General features: G+C 40.2%; 1 protein-coding gene across 25 annotated transcripts in view; it reads left to right on the top strand.

The window, feature by feature from the left end:
* EBF3 (early B-cell factor 3) overlaps positions 1-16,914 on the top strand; it is a 156,719-nt gene that overhangs the window by 105,894 nt on the left and 33,911 nt on the right. For 15 of the 25 annotated variants that reach the window (XM_018559426.1, XM_018559427.1, XM_018559419.1 and 12 more), the window contains exons 9-10: positions 4,488-4,621; positions 5,167-5,293. In XM_018559426.1, coding sequence (XP_018414928.1) covers positions 4,488-4,621; positions 5,167-5,293 — 261 coding nt within the window. The remainder of the gene's footprint in view (positions 1-4,487; positions 4,622-5,166; positions 5,294-16,914) is intronic. The other 10 variants (XM_018559416.1, XM_018559431.1, XM_018559418.1 and 7 more) reach the window with 1 other exon arrangement.

The following is a 16,914-nucleotide window of genomic DNA, read 5'->3' on the forward strand; positions in this document are numbered from 1 at the left end:
GAAAATCTCCCGTCTTCACAATAGCATGGCAAATTATTGCAGTAGTAAAAATGAAGAACAGAAAAAAAAAAAGAGACCCTTCATTGGCATTGCAAAAGAGGTTATTTCACAATATTGTTGTTTTTTTTTTCTTGTCACTTTTTCCAGAAATGACTTGCTAAACTGTATAAACCTTAAGCAACTTGTATCGTGGCAGCACCAGGCCTGCAGCACAGAAGTGATTTGCATGCCAAGTACTTGTAATGCAGTTAGTTTTATGCAATAACGACAACTGAATCCAGGCTGCAGGGTTTTAGTGAGTTAAAGAGAACAGATGGCCCTAGCAGAGGTAAAAGGTATAATCCTATCAGCTGGAGTATCTGCCAGCCATCTGGACATCCTAAGCACAATTACAAGACATTTTAGCAGGCAGAACAAAGGAGTCTTCATGAGGCAAGATTAGGCCTGTTTGAGTGTCTCAATATTGTGAATTCAGAAAAAGGTGACAAATTCTGTGATATTACTCTTGAGACTCGGGATGATTAATCAAGACTATCCTGAAGATGTTTACTAATAAAATACTTGATTTGAAGAAAATAAAAAATCTATAAAAATATATTTATAATGTATTCTAGCGTTTATCGTGGAGCAGAAGAGAACAATATTCCATCTGCTTTTGCTAAATAAAGTAGTGCACAGGGAGTTGATGGGTGGTAACCGATAGTAACCAGATGCTAACGTTGGTCAGCCAACCATATCCTGATTAAGGCTGAACCAACCATCACCAAAAATCCAAGTTGAGCCACCAAACCAGACTTAATGTTGGGTTAGGGTAGCCTGATCTTAAGTGAACTTGGCTGAACTGCAAAATGTCGAAAGATACATTGTTTCTTGCATAAACTAGACATTTTGCAGAAGGGCCACAGGCAGATGCATTGTATTGTACTGTATGGATTCCCCATCCTGTCTGTATGATATCTGGGCATATCATTATTTATTTGGATTGTTCGGGTAGCCCCGTAGATATGCAGAACATGGTGCACACCATTACTCAGTAGACCATATGAATATGAGCGTTAAAGCAATAAATGGAGGCAGACCATAAGTATGGTGCCAGCAGACAAGTAATTGTTCTTGAAAGCAATCCTTAATTACCAACATTTCAAGGACTTGCATGATCCCAGTGAAAGTGTAGGCAAACTCATTCTTGCACCTTGATAAAACCATCCTCTGCATGCTACAGATGTTGAAAATAGTGGTGATGGGTTCAAAGATGATGGCTGAATTATTGGTGCACTGGAAAATGTTTGAAACTTTGGCATTACTATAAAGCTTGACTGATTGACAGTCTGAAATAGCTTTTCTTTGCCTGTAATCATCCCCTCCGCCCTGATTTCTGATTGGTTACTATGGGTTAATGCATTTCACTGCTCTTTATTTAATACATCCCTCAGTCATACTTGCTTTGCACTACTATGGCAGCATGTACAACAATGTGAATAAAATATTACAGATCTACTTGTTGAAGGTAATTAATGAGCATCAAACGAGCAGGCGACACCTACAGGATATCAAAGCTACTCCCTTCTTAATTAGCAAAAACACACCGGTAATAGTTAGGTGCTCTAGAATTTTAATGAGCTCTTGGTGGCATTCCCTGAAAGGGTCTCTGATCAGCCAGGGCTGTAGCTATCCATGTGTGTGAGTTGCATTTTTTCCCAACACCTAAAACACAGGCAAGAGATACAAATGTTTGCCTTTTGCTGCTGATTACTGCCCACTCTTTATCATCTGTTTGAGTTTATTGTGCCTGTATATCATTAAATCTCTCACTCTCACTCACTCACACTCACTCTCAGTCTGTGTAATTCATTTTGCTATGGTCTCCATTGAACACATGTTCCTTCTCTATATGTGCATTGAAATGTATGCAAATACAGGCAGGAGGAGGCTGGCATTAGGTCCACGCTCAGGCGGCTTCTGTGTTTCCCAGTCACAAGCTCTAGACATTCCTTGAAGATATGTGTTTTCACTGGGCCCCAGCTGCTAGATAGAAGAAGCTTCTTGTGCTTGCCATAGATCCGAAGAGAGGGCTTTTTTTTCACCCCCTTTTTCACTTCCAAAGTAAATTTGTTTACTGTAATTTTTTTTTGGGAGAATTATTTGCCATAATTGGCAGTGCTGATGAAGGTCATTCCCAGTGAGGAGACTTGTCAGTCTTTAGAGAGCTGATCCTTTTCAAATGCTCTCCATGCAATTAAGAAAAGCAAATGTCATTTGGAAGCCTCAGAAATGAAAATTTGTATGAACTTATTAGCATGAAGTCAACAAGCGCTAGTTAAGGGCAGGTTCTCAGTGTGTGCTCTGCTCCTCTGCTGCAGCGAGGGTATGCACGTGGAATGAGCAAATAGAACCTCCATTGGTCCAACGTCAAAGCAAACAAAGGAAGGTGGCTTGTCATGGGAAGCTATAAACAACAATGGCTAATGGTGATGAGCCACAGATACAGAAGGAACAGACCAACTTCTTGTCAGAACTCTGTGCACAGTTTTATGCACACATATAATTAAATCACATTAAAGCCTTTTTTTGCTATGAAAACATTAAGGATAATTTATTACACCAGTGGGCAGTAATCCATAGCAACCAATAATTGTTGTCTGCAGCCTAGGCTAAGTATTGATGTCCAAAAACTTATGCCATAAACACAATTGGTCATATCAAGTGCAGAAACATTTGGCACTGACCTTACATTGGGGGCAACAATTATTGTCCCGGAAAAATCAACCCAAATGATCAAATACCACCACCCCCCTATCAAAAATGGTCAGCTGGAGGGGCCTTTTACTATCTGTAGACATAATGATAGCTGTACATTTAGCTGAACTTGGCCTGATTGGTTAGACAGCATCTCCTTTATCTTTATATACCAACTTCTGAAAACCACTACTGATTGCATGGTATTAAATAGGTCCATTAGTTAACAAAAGACATCGAGTAACCAATTCTAAAAGTTTTGGCAGGTGCCAGGGCCGAAGGCAATTGGCCTGTGTTTTATGCAGAGGACAATGTGCAAAGTGTGCTAACTCAGAATAACCAATCGGAAATCTTTTTTGATGCTTTGATAGATCTTAACAGATAAAAATGGAGATTGATTATGTTGAAGTGGGTTTAAACTTTCTACACTTTGCAGTGTCTAATTAATGAGTTTGAAAGATTTGTGGGTTAAAATAAGTGGAATTTAAATGCAGCACAAAACATTTTCACCATATTAGCCTTACCTGTAGCCAAAGTGCTAACAACAGCCCATTCCCAGGGTACACACACAGCATCTGTCCCCAGGCTGAAAAGGTAGATGTTAGCAAGCTTGGCGTTCTCCAAAAGACACAACTATATGAAAGAAAACAAAAAGAGCATTTAGATTGTCTTGAGGACAATCAATAATACAACACTGTCAGACCAAACCCTGCAGGTGAGATATAGAGCGGCGGAATTCGCTGGTAATAGCGAAAGTGTATATCTTAGGATCTGCTTCTTTGCATGAAAGTCAGCATACAAAAGACCATCAAAGCTGGTAAAAAAGGTCTGTCAACACCGTGTAAAAGAATGGCTGATCAAAGTGGAGAACAAAGCAAGTCTCACAGAGACTGAGCAGCCTTCAGCCTGAGAAGAGTCACAGTTTTACTGGCTGCTGTGAGCCTGGAGTTACTAGAGCTTCGCTGCTGCCTGCCTGCTCCTCCACCATTGTAATAACTCATGCAAATGTGAACACTCCAGAGACAAAAAGAGGTCAAGTAAATGGCCCAGGGATTCATGTCGACAAACAATATTAGATGTAAAATGTGTACCTTTGACAGAAGTATTAATATAGAGCTTTTGATTTTTTTTTACCCCTCTATGCATGAAAACTGAAAACTAGTAATTATAGAGTGGCAGAGGAAAATTAAGTTTTTAACCAAAGGCAAAGATCGCTGATGGGAGGGGAAAAAAAAGGGGGGAAATAAAGAATGGCCAACCCAATTAGCTGCTTATGAAGAATCAAGATTTCGAACATTTGCTCTTCCATTTTCACTCAACAAGGCCGTGATTGACTGTGCTTAGATCTGTACAGTAAGGCAGATAAATCGCCATGCCACATGCACGCAGCGCTTAATCATTTGTAATAGCCATATTTGCTTTGACACGTAATTTGCCGTACTAAGCCATTTTTCTTGTTCGCTAGCAATCTACTTGGCCTTTGCTATATAAAACATGTAACGGTTTTCTTTAAATACATTTCCATGCTGATGTATGAGCGCTGTTTTATTTATTTTATGTAGCCAGAGTTCAGCAGAAACAAAAAGAAATCATGCATTTGATTTTTTCTTTTCTACATATTTTTCCAGCTATGATTTGTCATTTGGCATTGAGATTTAGTGTCGGAAATAAGAGGGGGGAAAAAAATAAGCGAAAGCTAATGTTCTATTTTTGTCTCCCTTTTTTTTCTCTGTTTTCTGTTTTTGTACAAGTAGCTACACCATGCATTAAAGCGATCAGCCCCAGCGAAGGTTGGACCACAGGAGGAGCCACGGTCATCATTATTGGAGATAACTTCTTTGATGGGTTACAAGTGGTATTTGGAACCATGTTGGTGTGGAGTGAGGTAAGCATTGAGAATCAGCTGGCTTTGAAATGTATGTAGTGTGTTCTCACCGACTCCCAACAAGCTGTCAATACTCAATTGACCTGCTCTATCAGGAGGATTTATTTCAAACTCTTTTTTTTTTAATCTTTGAATTCACAACGGGCTGTAGGGTTGGACAGTTGGAGAACAGAGCCAAGGAATGTCTGGGCCCCCTAGTGGAATGCAGCAATAGGCCTTTGAGCACAATTTGACCAATTAGTGTTTTTCCTTAAAAAATAACTACAGCAGGAGTTTGCAGCCATATGGAGACAATCTTCATATAAATTATGCCCTGTGGTCTTTCCTGCAAACCAAATTCAGGGATTACTTGCAGACATTTTTTCCCCATCAAACCTTTTACCAAAGTTTTGACAGCATTATGCTGGTGGTACCCATTACATTAGGTATATATTGTTATATTAATTGTATGTTGCCTTATATTGAACGTAATGACCTAGTTTATAGATGTGAACATTGTTAGAGTTTTTGGTTTTAATTTCACTTTCCTTGTGTAATATTTCCAGCTGATAACACCACACGCCATCAGAGTTCAAACCCCACCAAGACACATTCCTGGAGTTGTTGAAGTCACACTTTCCTACAAATCAAAGCAGTTCTGTAAAGGAGCTCCTGGACGATTTGTTTACACCGGTAAGTTTCCATTCAATTTGTATTGCCATAGATCAGGGCAGTGTTTGTAGTAAATATGAAATACAAGTTAGTTTAGTGTAAAAAGGTCATTAGTACTGTTTATGAATATGTCTATTTTCCATACCTAAACAGAAACATAGCACTGTATTTATATTTGCATCTTGTCTTTCTGTGGTATTGGCCTTATTAGGCTAAAGAAGGCTCAGCACTGATGTCCTTCAATGGGATCAGTGGACAGAAAATCAGTTGCATGTTTGAGAGGGTTGATAATGATCTTAGAAATATTGAATTCTGCTTAGCAATTGAAAAGTGCCCATAGATTTAAGAGGGCCATCAGATGTGCCACCACGACCTGAACACCCAGAGGCACCACTGTCTGCCAGGTGTTCCATAAGCATGAATGCTCAAGTTTCCCCTATCCCTCCGCAGAGGGAAGGAATGTCCAGACAGTGGCACTGCTGTTTATCTTCTGCTGGATCGGTGGCGATCAACAGATTTTTTACCTGAGAGATCCACTGTTCCCCCTCAAGATTGGTGGGCTTCTGGTGGATACGTGGACTGTCATGTGAAAACATTTACATATCAATACAAATATTACTAATTGCTCTTGCATATAGGCCAAGTTGTCCTTCGGGCTTACTTGTCCTTTAGTATCATGCAAAGGGCAGCACCTTGGGCTTACTGGTCCTATAGTATCATCATGCAGAGGGCAGCACCTTAGGCTTTCTGGTCCTTTAGTATCATCATGCAAAGGGCAGCACCTTAGGCTTACTGGCCCTTTAGTATCATCATGCAAAGGGCAGCACCCTGGGCTTACTGGTCCTTTAGTATCATCATGCAAAGGGCAGCACCTTAGGCTTACTGGCCCTTTAGTATCATCATGCAAAGGGCAGCATCTTGGGCTTACTGGTCCTTTAGTATCATAATGCAAAGGGCAGCACCTTAGGTTTACGGGTCCTTTGAAAAGGCACTATTGTTCTGTCACCAGCAAAACGTTCAGCATTTTAGTGGTTATGCTAATGAAAGGCAATAAAGGGATCGTTGCTTGTTGTTTGTTACTGTACATCATTGCGCTCCTGTTAAAGAAAGGCCATCGCTCCTCCACCTTGATATAAAAACGTCATATTATGGCAGATTCCATTGGAGCAATGTAGTCATTGGTTTTAAAGTGAAGGGAAGTTGCATCTGCATGTAGTAATATGTGTTCATGTAAGGGCTGTGACCTGTAATTTTCAGAATGGAAAGGATGATGTGAAAAGGGGAGGGTTGTTGTTTTGTGGGCATCTGGTTCCTATCAGAGTATATTGTGTTCCAGACTTCAGTAACATTTAACCTTCTCAGTATGAGCTGTAGCGTAGGGCAACAAGGCCTCTAGATAATGAAACAAGAGAGCAGTGTGATAACCAGGCGCTTTATAACATACTTAAATCTGAAGTGCTGGGTAAATAGAGGCAGAAATAAGGTCCTCTCTTTTTTATTTTCTTCGAGCTGCTTACAGTAACCAATACTGACGGTGCAGTTTTTTCATGCTAAGGGAGGACAATCCCAAGCTACCCGCTCTGCATTGCCTGCTCCTTTTCAACAATTATAAAGATACAATTACCTTGGGAGAATGTGGCAGTTCAGTTGATTAGCACGGTGAATTAAAAGAGTGAGTCACAAATGACATGTCCAGCTATTTTCCACCGGTCTTTTGTATTCCCAGCGCACCTCACCCCGTTGTAAGAAGGTCAAAAATTAGAGAGAGAGATAACAGTTTTCAAGCAGCTTGCACTTAAGGAAAGAATTAACAATCATTGTGTATGTAATTGCCAGTTAATGGTATATTGCCTTCTCTTTACACAGTGCACAGCCGGCAATATACTGGCACTAAGTAACATTTTATCAATCTGTCATTTTTTGTAATTTTTTTTTACATTACTTAACAGCATGGGGTGTATTTTATTCTTGGAAGGTGGAGACTTGCCTTACTGTAAATCTGTGTAATATAAAACTAATTCACACCATTTTTATTATTATTAGTAATATTATTGCTGTATTTAGATTATTTAGCAGCACAATTATTAGCGTGCAGTAACCCATGGCAATCAATCACGTTTCAGCTTCAAAGAACATGCCAATTGGTTGCTTTGTGCTAGTTGATATTGTACATCGCTCTTTGACATATTTAAGGGTACACTATAACCAGAATTTAAAATTAAGTAGCAAAATACATACAGGGAGCACAGTCCACCTGCAGAGTACTTCAGTTTTTCATTCAGATGTTGCTGAACTGAACCAGTGCAGCCCGTTCGTTTTCGCCAGTCATCTGATGATCCTGGAAAGTGCCTCCTGGTCATGCTTAAACACCCTTCTAATGATGCCCATACACTGGTCGAATTTCGATTGTTTTTTAATGTACTGGCTGTGTGGGGCTGTCGGCTCCCTTTCAGCCAGCATTCCTTGATCAGCTGATCAAATTTTTGATTGATCAGAGCCGGCAGCCAATGAGCTGTCCTGACGGTATTCTGACAGGTGCCGGCGGGATCCACGCGCGGTTTGTGTTGATGGAGGAATCTGGGTAATTTTTTTTCGTTCAGCCACAAGTTATCTGTTAGGTGTATGGCCAGCCTTACTGTGTCGCACACAAAAAGTCCTTCTGTAAAAATTTCAGGATTGAAAATGTGTTTTTACAGCCACCAATCAGATCCAAACCTGCCTTGGATTTTTAAAATGTTGTTAGGGAGGGAGGATGTTGCACAGCACCAAGCTCAGGAAGGAAGTACATTCCTGCTGCCCTGTGAGGTGGTCTGTGTGTGCTTTGTATGTAGTGGGTTAGAATTAAACCAGATTAAGGTAAATTGAATGAACATTGTACATGTAGCTCACTTGTTGCCTGAATAGTTTTTTAAATGTGTGCAAGCTGGTCATAAATAGGCAGAATTTTTATCAGTTGCTAGGGAAGATTTGAAACCCTCTTGTGCTCCATTCACACAAGAATATTTTACACAGTATTTTCATTAGTGGCCTTCCAGGTTACTATAGATCCCTAAAAGATGACATCTGGCTGCCAATGGTTATTCAACCTTGCACATACTAATTACACTCGGCTCTGAGTGCCTGGTGCATGTTGTGACCCATGACAGCCATTAGGTTGAAGAAAGCAGGTCCTTGGTTGCTATAGGTTACTGCACACCAAGGATAAATATATACTTTTGGCACTGTTTTGGCAGAGCTGATCATATAATACCAGGCAACAATGTAAATTACATAAGCATTTTGTTGGTTCCTAAAGTATTAATTGAGAGCTTATTGGCCAAATTAAACATATTTATAGAGTCTATGCCAGCTATCACTAAAAATGCAAGCAAATGAAGGTGGCTGTGTTGCCTGTAGAGACTAGTATCAGCTTTTATTCCCTAAACTGCAATGGAACATGGCTACTGGTTGCTATGAGCAACATGAGGACTACGGATCTTCTGTAGCCCCCAGAGTTGCTTCCTCTTACTATTAGTCGTGTGAACAATAGTGTCAGAGACAAAAAAAAACAGCTGATTCTGAAGATGACCTGAGTTTCTCCTCACCACATCTGCCATCATATAACTCTACATGAAAGGGTATAATTCTTCAGGCAGCTGTCAGCCCCCCTAGTCAATCTTTAGTCCTAATCCAATTATATCTGTAGTCTCTTTCTGTGGTAATGATAGAGCCCTCAAAGGACAGCTTCCTACAAGCAGCAAGCCAGATTAGCACGCCTAAAAACTGTAATTGTCTAATATATCGCCGGGGTCCTGAATCCGATTATTACCTGCTGCAAGAATTAGACTTCGCCCAACCATAGTCCTAAAAGGGCGATTTCCAGGCTTGTGGGTGATTCATTGATCTTGCAGAGAGTTTCATACAAACTTTTTTCCTTTTAAACCCCAAAGATTTTTTTTTTGTGTTACAAAATTGTATATTTCATGAGACAGTTCCAGGTAATGTCAGAATATATATATCTCTCTCTATATATGTATAGAGAGATATATATATATATATATAATTTCTTGAAGACGTTTCACTGGTCATCCAACCAGGTTTCTCAAGTCATTTTGAATTGAGAAAGCCGGTTGGATGACCAGTGAAACGTCTTCAAGAAAAATACAGCAAGTCCAGTTGCCTTGACTTATTTTTTACAGATATACCATGACCTGGATGAATGACAACCTTCACAGACATACCAGGGGCTTGAAAGTTCAGTTGAGAGCTAAAATCATATACACAAACGATCCGCACTATATAAAGATAGATTCCTGTGGGATTCTCAACAGCTTAAAAATTCAGAATTGGTGCCAGCTGGCCAATACCCCACCAAAACATTTTAAAAAAAAGTTTTAATTCTGTTTTAAATCTCTTAAAATATTATAAAATTAAAAACAAAAATTAACAAAAATTAAACCAGAATAATTTTTTCCATATAAAAACAATTATTTGCACCCTAGAAACACTAGTTTCACAGTGTTGTAGGGTGCAAATAATTGTTTAAATATGGAAAAAACAATAATTGTTGTTAATTTTGTAAAATTTTAGTGTTTTGAAAGAGATTTAATAAAGATTTTGAACTTTAAAAAAAAAAAACCTAATGGGTTACTGGCCTGTTGGCACCAATCCTAAATGTATATGATAATGAACTGAAATAAGCACACTGGCAACCTTGACAGTTGGCATGCATTAAAAGTAGCTGTTTTGGGAGACATGAAATTGGTGGGTCTAGTTCCTCTTTAAGAAATATGCAACAATGCAGCATGGTCGGTTAACAACCATTCAAACTGATTTCTGATTGGTTGTTACGAGCTCTGACCAATCACTGCTATCTGCGTGACAATAATTCCGCACAAGATCAAGGATGATGCACAAAATGTAGTAACCCATAGCAGCCATTCCGTTTCAGTTACTGTAAGCAAAAAAGTGAATTCTGATTGGTTGCTGTGCTTTACATGTTGCTCCTTTCTTATATTTTATGTAAAAATTCCAGTGTATTTTTTTTTCATGGGTTCTGCAAGCCAGTTATAATTGGGCTCGGCATTGCAACACATGCATTTGATTTCTGGCCTGCAACACATGACACAGTTTAGCTCCCATTCCACTTGAGAAACATGAGAAGTGACCAATTTAACGATCTTTTGTGTGCATTCAAATGCAATTCTATCAATGACACCGTTCCACAAGCTTGGAGTCAATAGCCCTTCCTATCACAGCCAAGACAAACTAGCTGTCTCATAGGTCAGCGCTCTTTAAACAAATAACTTGTATTCGCCGGGCAAATGACTGCTAATTACCTCCCACAAATCATACTATTTTTATTCCATCATAATTCACAGCTACTTCATTTGTTCACGCGGCACACATTGTACTGCCTGTCTGCCAGCAATTGTTGCAGGGATTCACTCCGTGCCCTGGTGTGGTTCGAGTTAACCCCTTCAGCCCACGTTTGGGACAACTTACCCCCCTAGTCACCACAGTATGGTTTTAGTTAACCCTTTAAGAATTGGGTTTAGCTTTTTTATAGCAGTAGTGTATGGATTTAAGGAATAAACATTGAACCAAATTTAAATTTACAAGGAGTGTGAAGACTGCCTAAAGGGCCGGCCCACCCAGAATGCACCAGCACCTACAAAAATCTGGAATGTCAGTTTTGGGTGTACCGAGCCTTTAAGCCCCCTTAGCTGTTGTATTGCTTTATGTATTTAAAGCTGTTCCATGCTTTATTTTGCATTCTATTATGCCCTTTGTTAATGGGCTGGCAATGCACTACAACTCATAAAAAATTGGATAGCAACCCTTTTCAACCCAACGCACCACAAGGCACTGGTGCAGTAGAACACACAAGTGTTTGCAAGGTACATTGATGAGCTATTCACATGCATGCACATTACCACAATGCATAGGTTTGAAGCCAGGGCCAATTCACAGCATAGCATTGTGCTAAAGGCACGGTATCTGCACACTATTGCACAGCGCAATGCAGCACGTGTAGAAGGTGCATTGGGGTGCCATTAAAAATAAATGGTACCACAGCGCACCATGCGCTGCGTTGCTTTTTCCAATATCATGCACTCAATGCATACACACCTGTACTCATAAAGTATGCAGGCTCCCACGGCTGTCCGCCTTCTTTGGAAATACCAATTCCCTGGCTGTCATTCTGCTCCAATGGCTTCTGTTCTTTTAGAATCACTGACTTGCACCACATATGCAGACTTACCTCATTTTCATCTGTGTCTCTAAAGTTATCAAAGCCAGAGAGAGCCATGCGACAAGCATTTTCAGTAGTAGGCCAGCAATAGCAGCCTTTATATTTCTCTCAGTACAGGCTTTCTTTAAGTTAGGACCATGGGTATGCAAATTCTGCACTGCAGCTGTGGTGAAACCACAGATCCCATGATGCATTGCAAGACTCTGACTGCTACAGGCATGACATCCAGAGACAACGGTATGATGGGATTTTCAGATTCCCCGCAGGCGGGGTGCCAGAGTTGGTTACACCTGAGTTAAGATATATGTCAGTAATGGGGGGGGGGGGATGTGTGAGGAACTGCATGTATATCAGACCTGTAGTATTCCCCTAAAAACACACTGCTGGTTTTGTGTACCGCTTGTGGTGTTCATTCACATAGTGTGAATGTTTGCTGGTTGGTTTTCTCACTTTCACATAATTATGACTTGTTTCCCTGACACGTTGGAAGATGTTCCATTGTTTTGCTTTGTTTACTAAAAGTTGGACGGAATTATGCAATTTAATTTTAAAAAAAACATGTTTACAATTATTGTATTGTAGCAGGAGTTTTACAGAGTGCGTACAATCCACTGAATTCCCTTGCTGTCCCCACCAGCCACACACACACACACACACATACACCCTGGAGCCAGTTAGGTCATAAGCCAATTAACTACCAACATTCAGAGCAGAGTTAAGAAATCCAACACAGAACCAACCTATGAAATGCTTGTAGATAGTGAACCCAGTACCCCAGCACTGCAAGGCTATGGTAGCAAAGACTTGGCACTTGTATGTATTACTGAATTATTAGTGAATCGTCAGTGGGTCCTTTGTCATCCATCATTATCCATTTTTCGTTGTTGTTGTTCTGCAGTCTTTTAGACCATGATTCTTGGCTGTCCTGGTACTTCCATATTGCTGTGTTATTATTGTCCTTTCCAGGATTAATTCCTGGATCTCTGTCATTATTTGTGTTCTGCAATCTCTTTGTTGTTTTGCTGACCAGTCTGCAGCTGCTCACTGACGTCTCTTTATTGGCAACACATTGATCAAGCTGACAATGGTATATTAGTTGTCCTGCATGAAATATTAAATGATTGGTGCCCTTTGTTGGCCGCCTTTGAACCAACCATCACAGACGGTGCAGCGGGACAATTTGAGGTCCCAGTGGCTCAGTATTTACCCGCTCACACATGCACATATTGAAAATGTCTGTATTAGATACAATGTGTTATATAAAAACAATATCACTCGGAGACAACCTAAACAAGTGGATCTTTTAAATTTTTTTCCATGTGTTTTTTTTTTGTCCTCGTTTCCCCCCCTTTTCTAAGCCTGGAAAGAGGTCTGAGGAATAAGACATAGCATTGGCGCTATTGTACCAGCAGACTATTTGTCCTAATCAGTGACACACATTTACTAGAATTGCTTAAAATGAACTATACCTCATATAGAAATCGCACATTTACAGCTGCCCATTCATCATCGGAAAATTGAGGGCCGGTAAACTTTTCAGTTCCTCCAGCGGGAACGTAGACATGCATCAAAATGTTAAAAAATGATTGGTGAGCAGGAACTGTCTGCCATTTATCAAGGAAAGGAAACATTATTTGCTAATTTTCCAAGCTAGTCTGTGACAGGGTGCTTCGTCTTTGGACCCATAGTGACCAACATTGCCTTTCTGTTATTAGTACAAGTCAAGCGCTTTTTGGCTGTTGCTAACAAGACACATTTGTCTATCACGCGTTTATTATTATTATTTTTTTTTATTTGTGCTGCCGGTGGCCAAGGATCTCAGTTTTCATGATAGAACGTTGTGTTGTATTTATATTCAACTTGCGGTAACTCAGAGCCGCTGATAAATCAACAACTTTCCAGAAGAAGTCAAGGTGACGGTATCGACTGCGCTGCCCCAAAACTGACTTAGTGTAGTAGTGAGCAGACAGCCATTTGTCTTTTAAAATAATAATAAAAAAAAAGGACAAAGAGGTCATCTGCGTTCCAATCAATACAGGTTCAGATTTTTGTTTTGGATCGGATATCTATATCTCATTTTCTAAAGCACCATCAAAGTTTGATGTATCTTCTGCTTTTTCAAATAGCAGGATAGCTGTTCTATTAAATACAAAAGAGGGCTTGCCTTTGATGGCCTATCATACGCTGAGTGGGTTGAATTTGGTTGATGCGGCCCACTTCTCAAGGTTTCTCTTACACTAATATTTATAAGTTTGGTAGTCCTTAGATGGTGGATGATGTCTAATATTTGAATTTTCTGCAAGATTGGCGAATGCTTTGGGAGATTCTGGAGCATACAAACATATTAGTCAACTGTGTGCTTCCAATTATTTGGCAACAGTTTGGGAAAGGCCCTTTTCCAAAGCCAGCTCCATATAGACCTGATTTGGTGAGTTTGGTGTTGAGGAACATGAATATCTTGCAGAGAACTGAACTTTAACCTACTGAACACCTTAGTGAGCAATGTCTTCTCTTCTGACATCTCGTACCTGACCTCACAAATGCTCTTTAGGCTGAACAAGCACAAACTCCCACACACCCACTCTGAAATCATGTGGAAAGCCTTCCCAGAAGAGTGGAGGGTGTTATAGTTGGGGAAGAGGGAGTGAGCAACTCCATATTATTTTCCCATGGTATTGGAGGAGAATGTTTAACCTTATAAAAGGTTGGTTGGGTGTCCACAAACCTTTTTAGTCATATAGTGTACTTTAGCTTAAAGTGTCCTAACTTTACACTAGGACGCAGTCATTAAGGTCCATTAAAAGCAGATGAATTTCCCAGTAACAGAGATTCAGCTAAGTTAATAAGGAACCTATGTGAACTTTTGGAAAGAACACTTTTAGGGATGTTGAGTTGAGTTTTTGAGGTGATCTGTATTGCACAGGATGACTGTTTATGTGTGGAAGTTTGAAGCAGTACACAGACGGGTCTCCGAACTGTTGCCTGTTTGCAGCACTGGGACTTTCTCCCTTCTAGAATTTCTGAAACACCCTCTGTTCCATCAGATAATATGCAATATGGTTCTGCACAGTGGAAGGGCTATCAGCTGGTTTTAACTGATAGACTATTGTTTTCCCAAGACAGCAAGCAGCATCAGGGGGCCTTCAGAACATAAACGCTTATAAACTCAAACAATAGAACTTTTCTGTTTACACATATTAGATCGGACAATATATTAGAGCTTGGATCATTTCCAAATACCTTTCTGCCATCTAATATTGAAAATCACACTGTCTGTGCTTGCAAGGTCACAGCTAATTGTTGACTTGTTACACATTTGTATGAGCTGTATGCAGAAATAGATTGTGAAAATAGTATGACTTGACACCTGTCACCCAGTGTTTTGGACATTGTTGCAGACAGCGGGGAAAATACTTTATTATTTCCAACCTTACAGCTGTTGCTCAGCCGCGTTGCTCTGACCGCCACTGCTCCAGCAGATGTAGTTTAGTAACACCTGGAGTGCTAAAGGCCAATTCTTCTTGTTAGGGACCTGGTAACTGAACACCAATCTCTTTGTTATTGTTGTAAGGGAATACTTATTGTTGTTGCATTTTACTGAGTTTGAATTGAGGGTTTTCTTGCCTGTTTTTGGTTGATAACTAGGTGGTAGGAGAGTGACTGAGCTGTGCGATGCCAGAGCCTCATATGGAAATGCGTAAAAGCCAAGATTAGAGTTTTGTTTAAAGTACAAAGAGCTTTGGTCTGCCGTAAACCTCATCAGCAAATTAGAAGTCCACTCACTGCAGTACGGTGATGTCAACTTAGGTTATAAGATTGTTACCTTACACATAAGTATTAAAAAATGTTTATGGCCTTTATTTCATATAAGCAACCAATCATGAACCTTCTCTGACTTATTTTAACTTTCTCTTAGATGTGCAGTTGGGCATGACACATTGCTCATGCATGTGAGTGTTGTGAGCAGTTATGGATAGTACACATGCTGAGCTGAGCAGTAGTAGCACTGTGGTCTAGTAATGTTGGGAACTTGAGCTCAGTCCCTACCAGGAGGCACTGTCTGCACAGCATTTGTATGTTCTGCTCATGTGTGTTATGGCACCCTGTGGTTCTGGTTTTATCTCATGTTCCAGATGTATACAAGTAGTTTCATTAACTTTTGCTTAAATTGGCCCTAGTGCATGTGTAGCTGTGTGGTTAGGGCATAAGGTTCTTCTGGGACACTGGCAGAGATGGTTGGCCTATATATTCTGTAAATTGCTGCATAATTGTATAAAATAAACATCAATGAAAACAGGCAATAGTAATTTCTTCTTTGTTCTGATTGTTGTAAGTATTGTACTTAGGTAAACATTGCTGTAGATGGATTATATCCCATAGGCCACTAGTGGTCCATATTGCACAATATATATGGCATGCTCTATGTTATGTGCAGATTACATTTGGGCTCCAGCACACTGTACGTATCTGTGTATGGGCTAAGGTGTAATCTGACATAAGCATCTGTTTCAGCTCTAGTATTACATCTTGCCAAAAGGCACGGCCTTCCCTCAGAAGTGAGTGCAACTGATAGGCCATTTTATTACTGGCTGTTCCGTACCTGCAGGGCTGGGATTGGTAGACACTGCAGCGCTATAATAAACCGGCAACAAGCATCTTGTGTCCACGGTGTAAACATAATTGTCTGAATGCAATCCAATAGCTGTCGGTCAGGAAACTCTCTTCTCTGACTGGGAAATTGAGCTGCTGCCTTCTTTGTTTGACTCATAGAGCATTTCCTTGATTTAGGGACTATCCCTTTCAGTGTTCTAGCTGTCCCACCCCAAATCCTGCATAATAATAACTTCCACTTCAACATGACTTCCAAGCACTGCTGTGATCCTTGCTTATCAAAGTGTCTGAGATGAGAATTGTAGCCTAGTAACCAGTTTGACTGAAATTTTCATTTTTTAGCTGTCATTTAGTTGGGCTCAAAACCTGGCTGCACAGATAGTTTTTATTGCACCTTTGAGGCGAACCCTTCCAAAACGTAGTAATATATTTGATAGGAAAAAAAGTTTTCTTATCAGGGTCTGTATTTGGGTGTACATGCACACACCTGGAAGACAACAAAAAATCTTCCCTGAAGTTTCGTCTTGTCTCAGAAATACATCCATCTTAAGGTACCCATAGACCCATAAATGAGTCGACCAATCCTGTTGAATTGGTTTGGATCGTAATGACCTCACCACTCATCATCTGATCCTGTCTCGCTGGCTTTTGGTACATAAATCCAGCAGATCAGAAAACCTGCCCAAATCACTGTTGGTCATCCCCTAAAATAAGTGGTGGTAGAAGTGCTTACCCATGTCCCTCATCACCCCCCCCCCCCTTCCACCCAAATGAATGCAAAAACTTTCTCCGCGCT

The sequence above is a fragment of the Nanorana parkeri genome, unplaced genomic scaffold (assembly GCF_000935625.1).
Source record: "Nanorana parkeri isolate BGI_ZX_2015 unplaced genomic scaffold, ASM93562v1 scaffold393, whole genome shotgun sequence".
Classification (NCBI taxonomy): Eukaryota; Metazoa; Chordata; class Amphibia; order Anura; family Dicroglossidae; genus Nanorana; species Nanorana parkeri.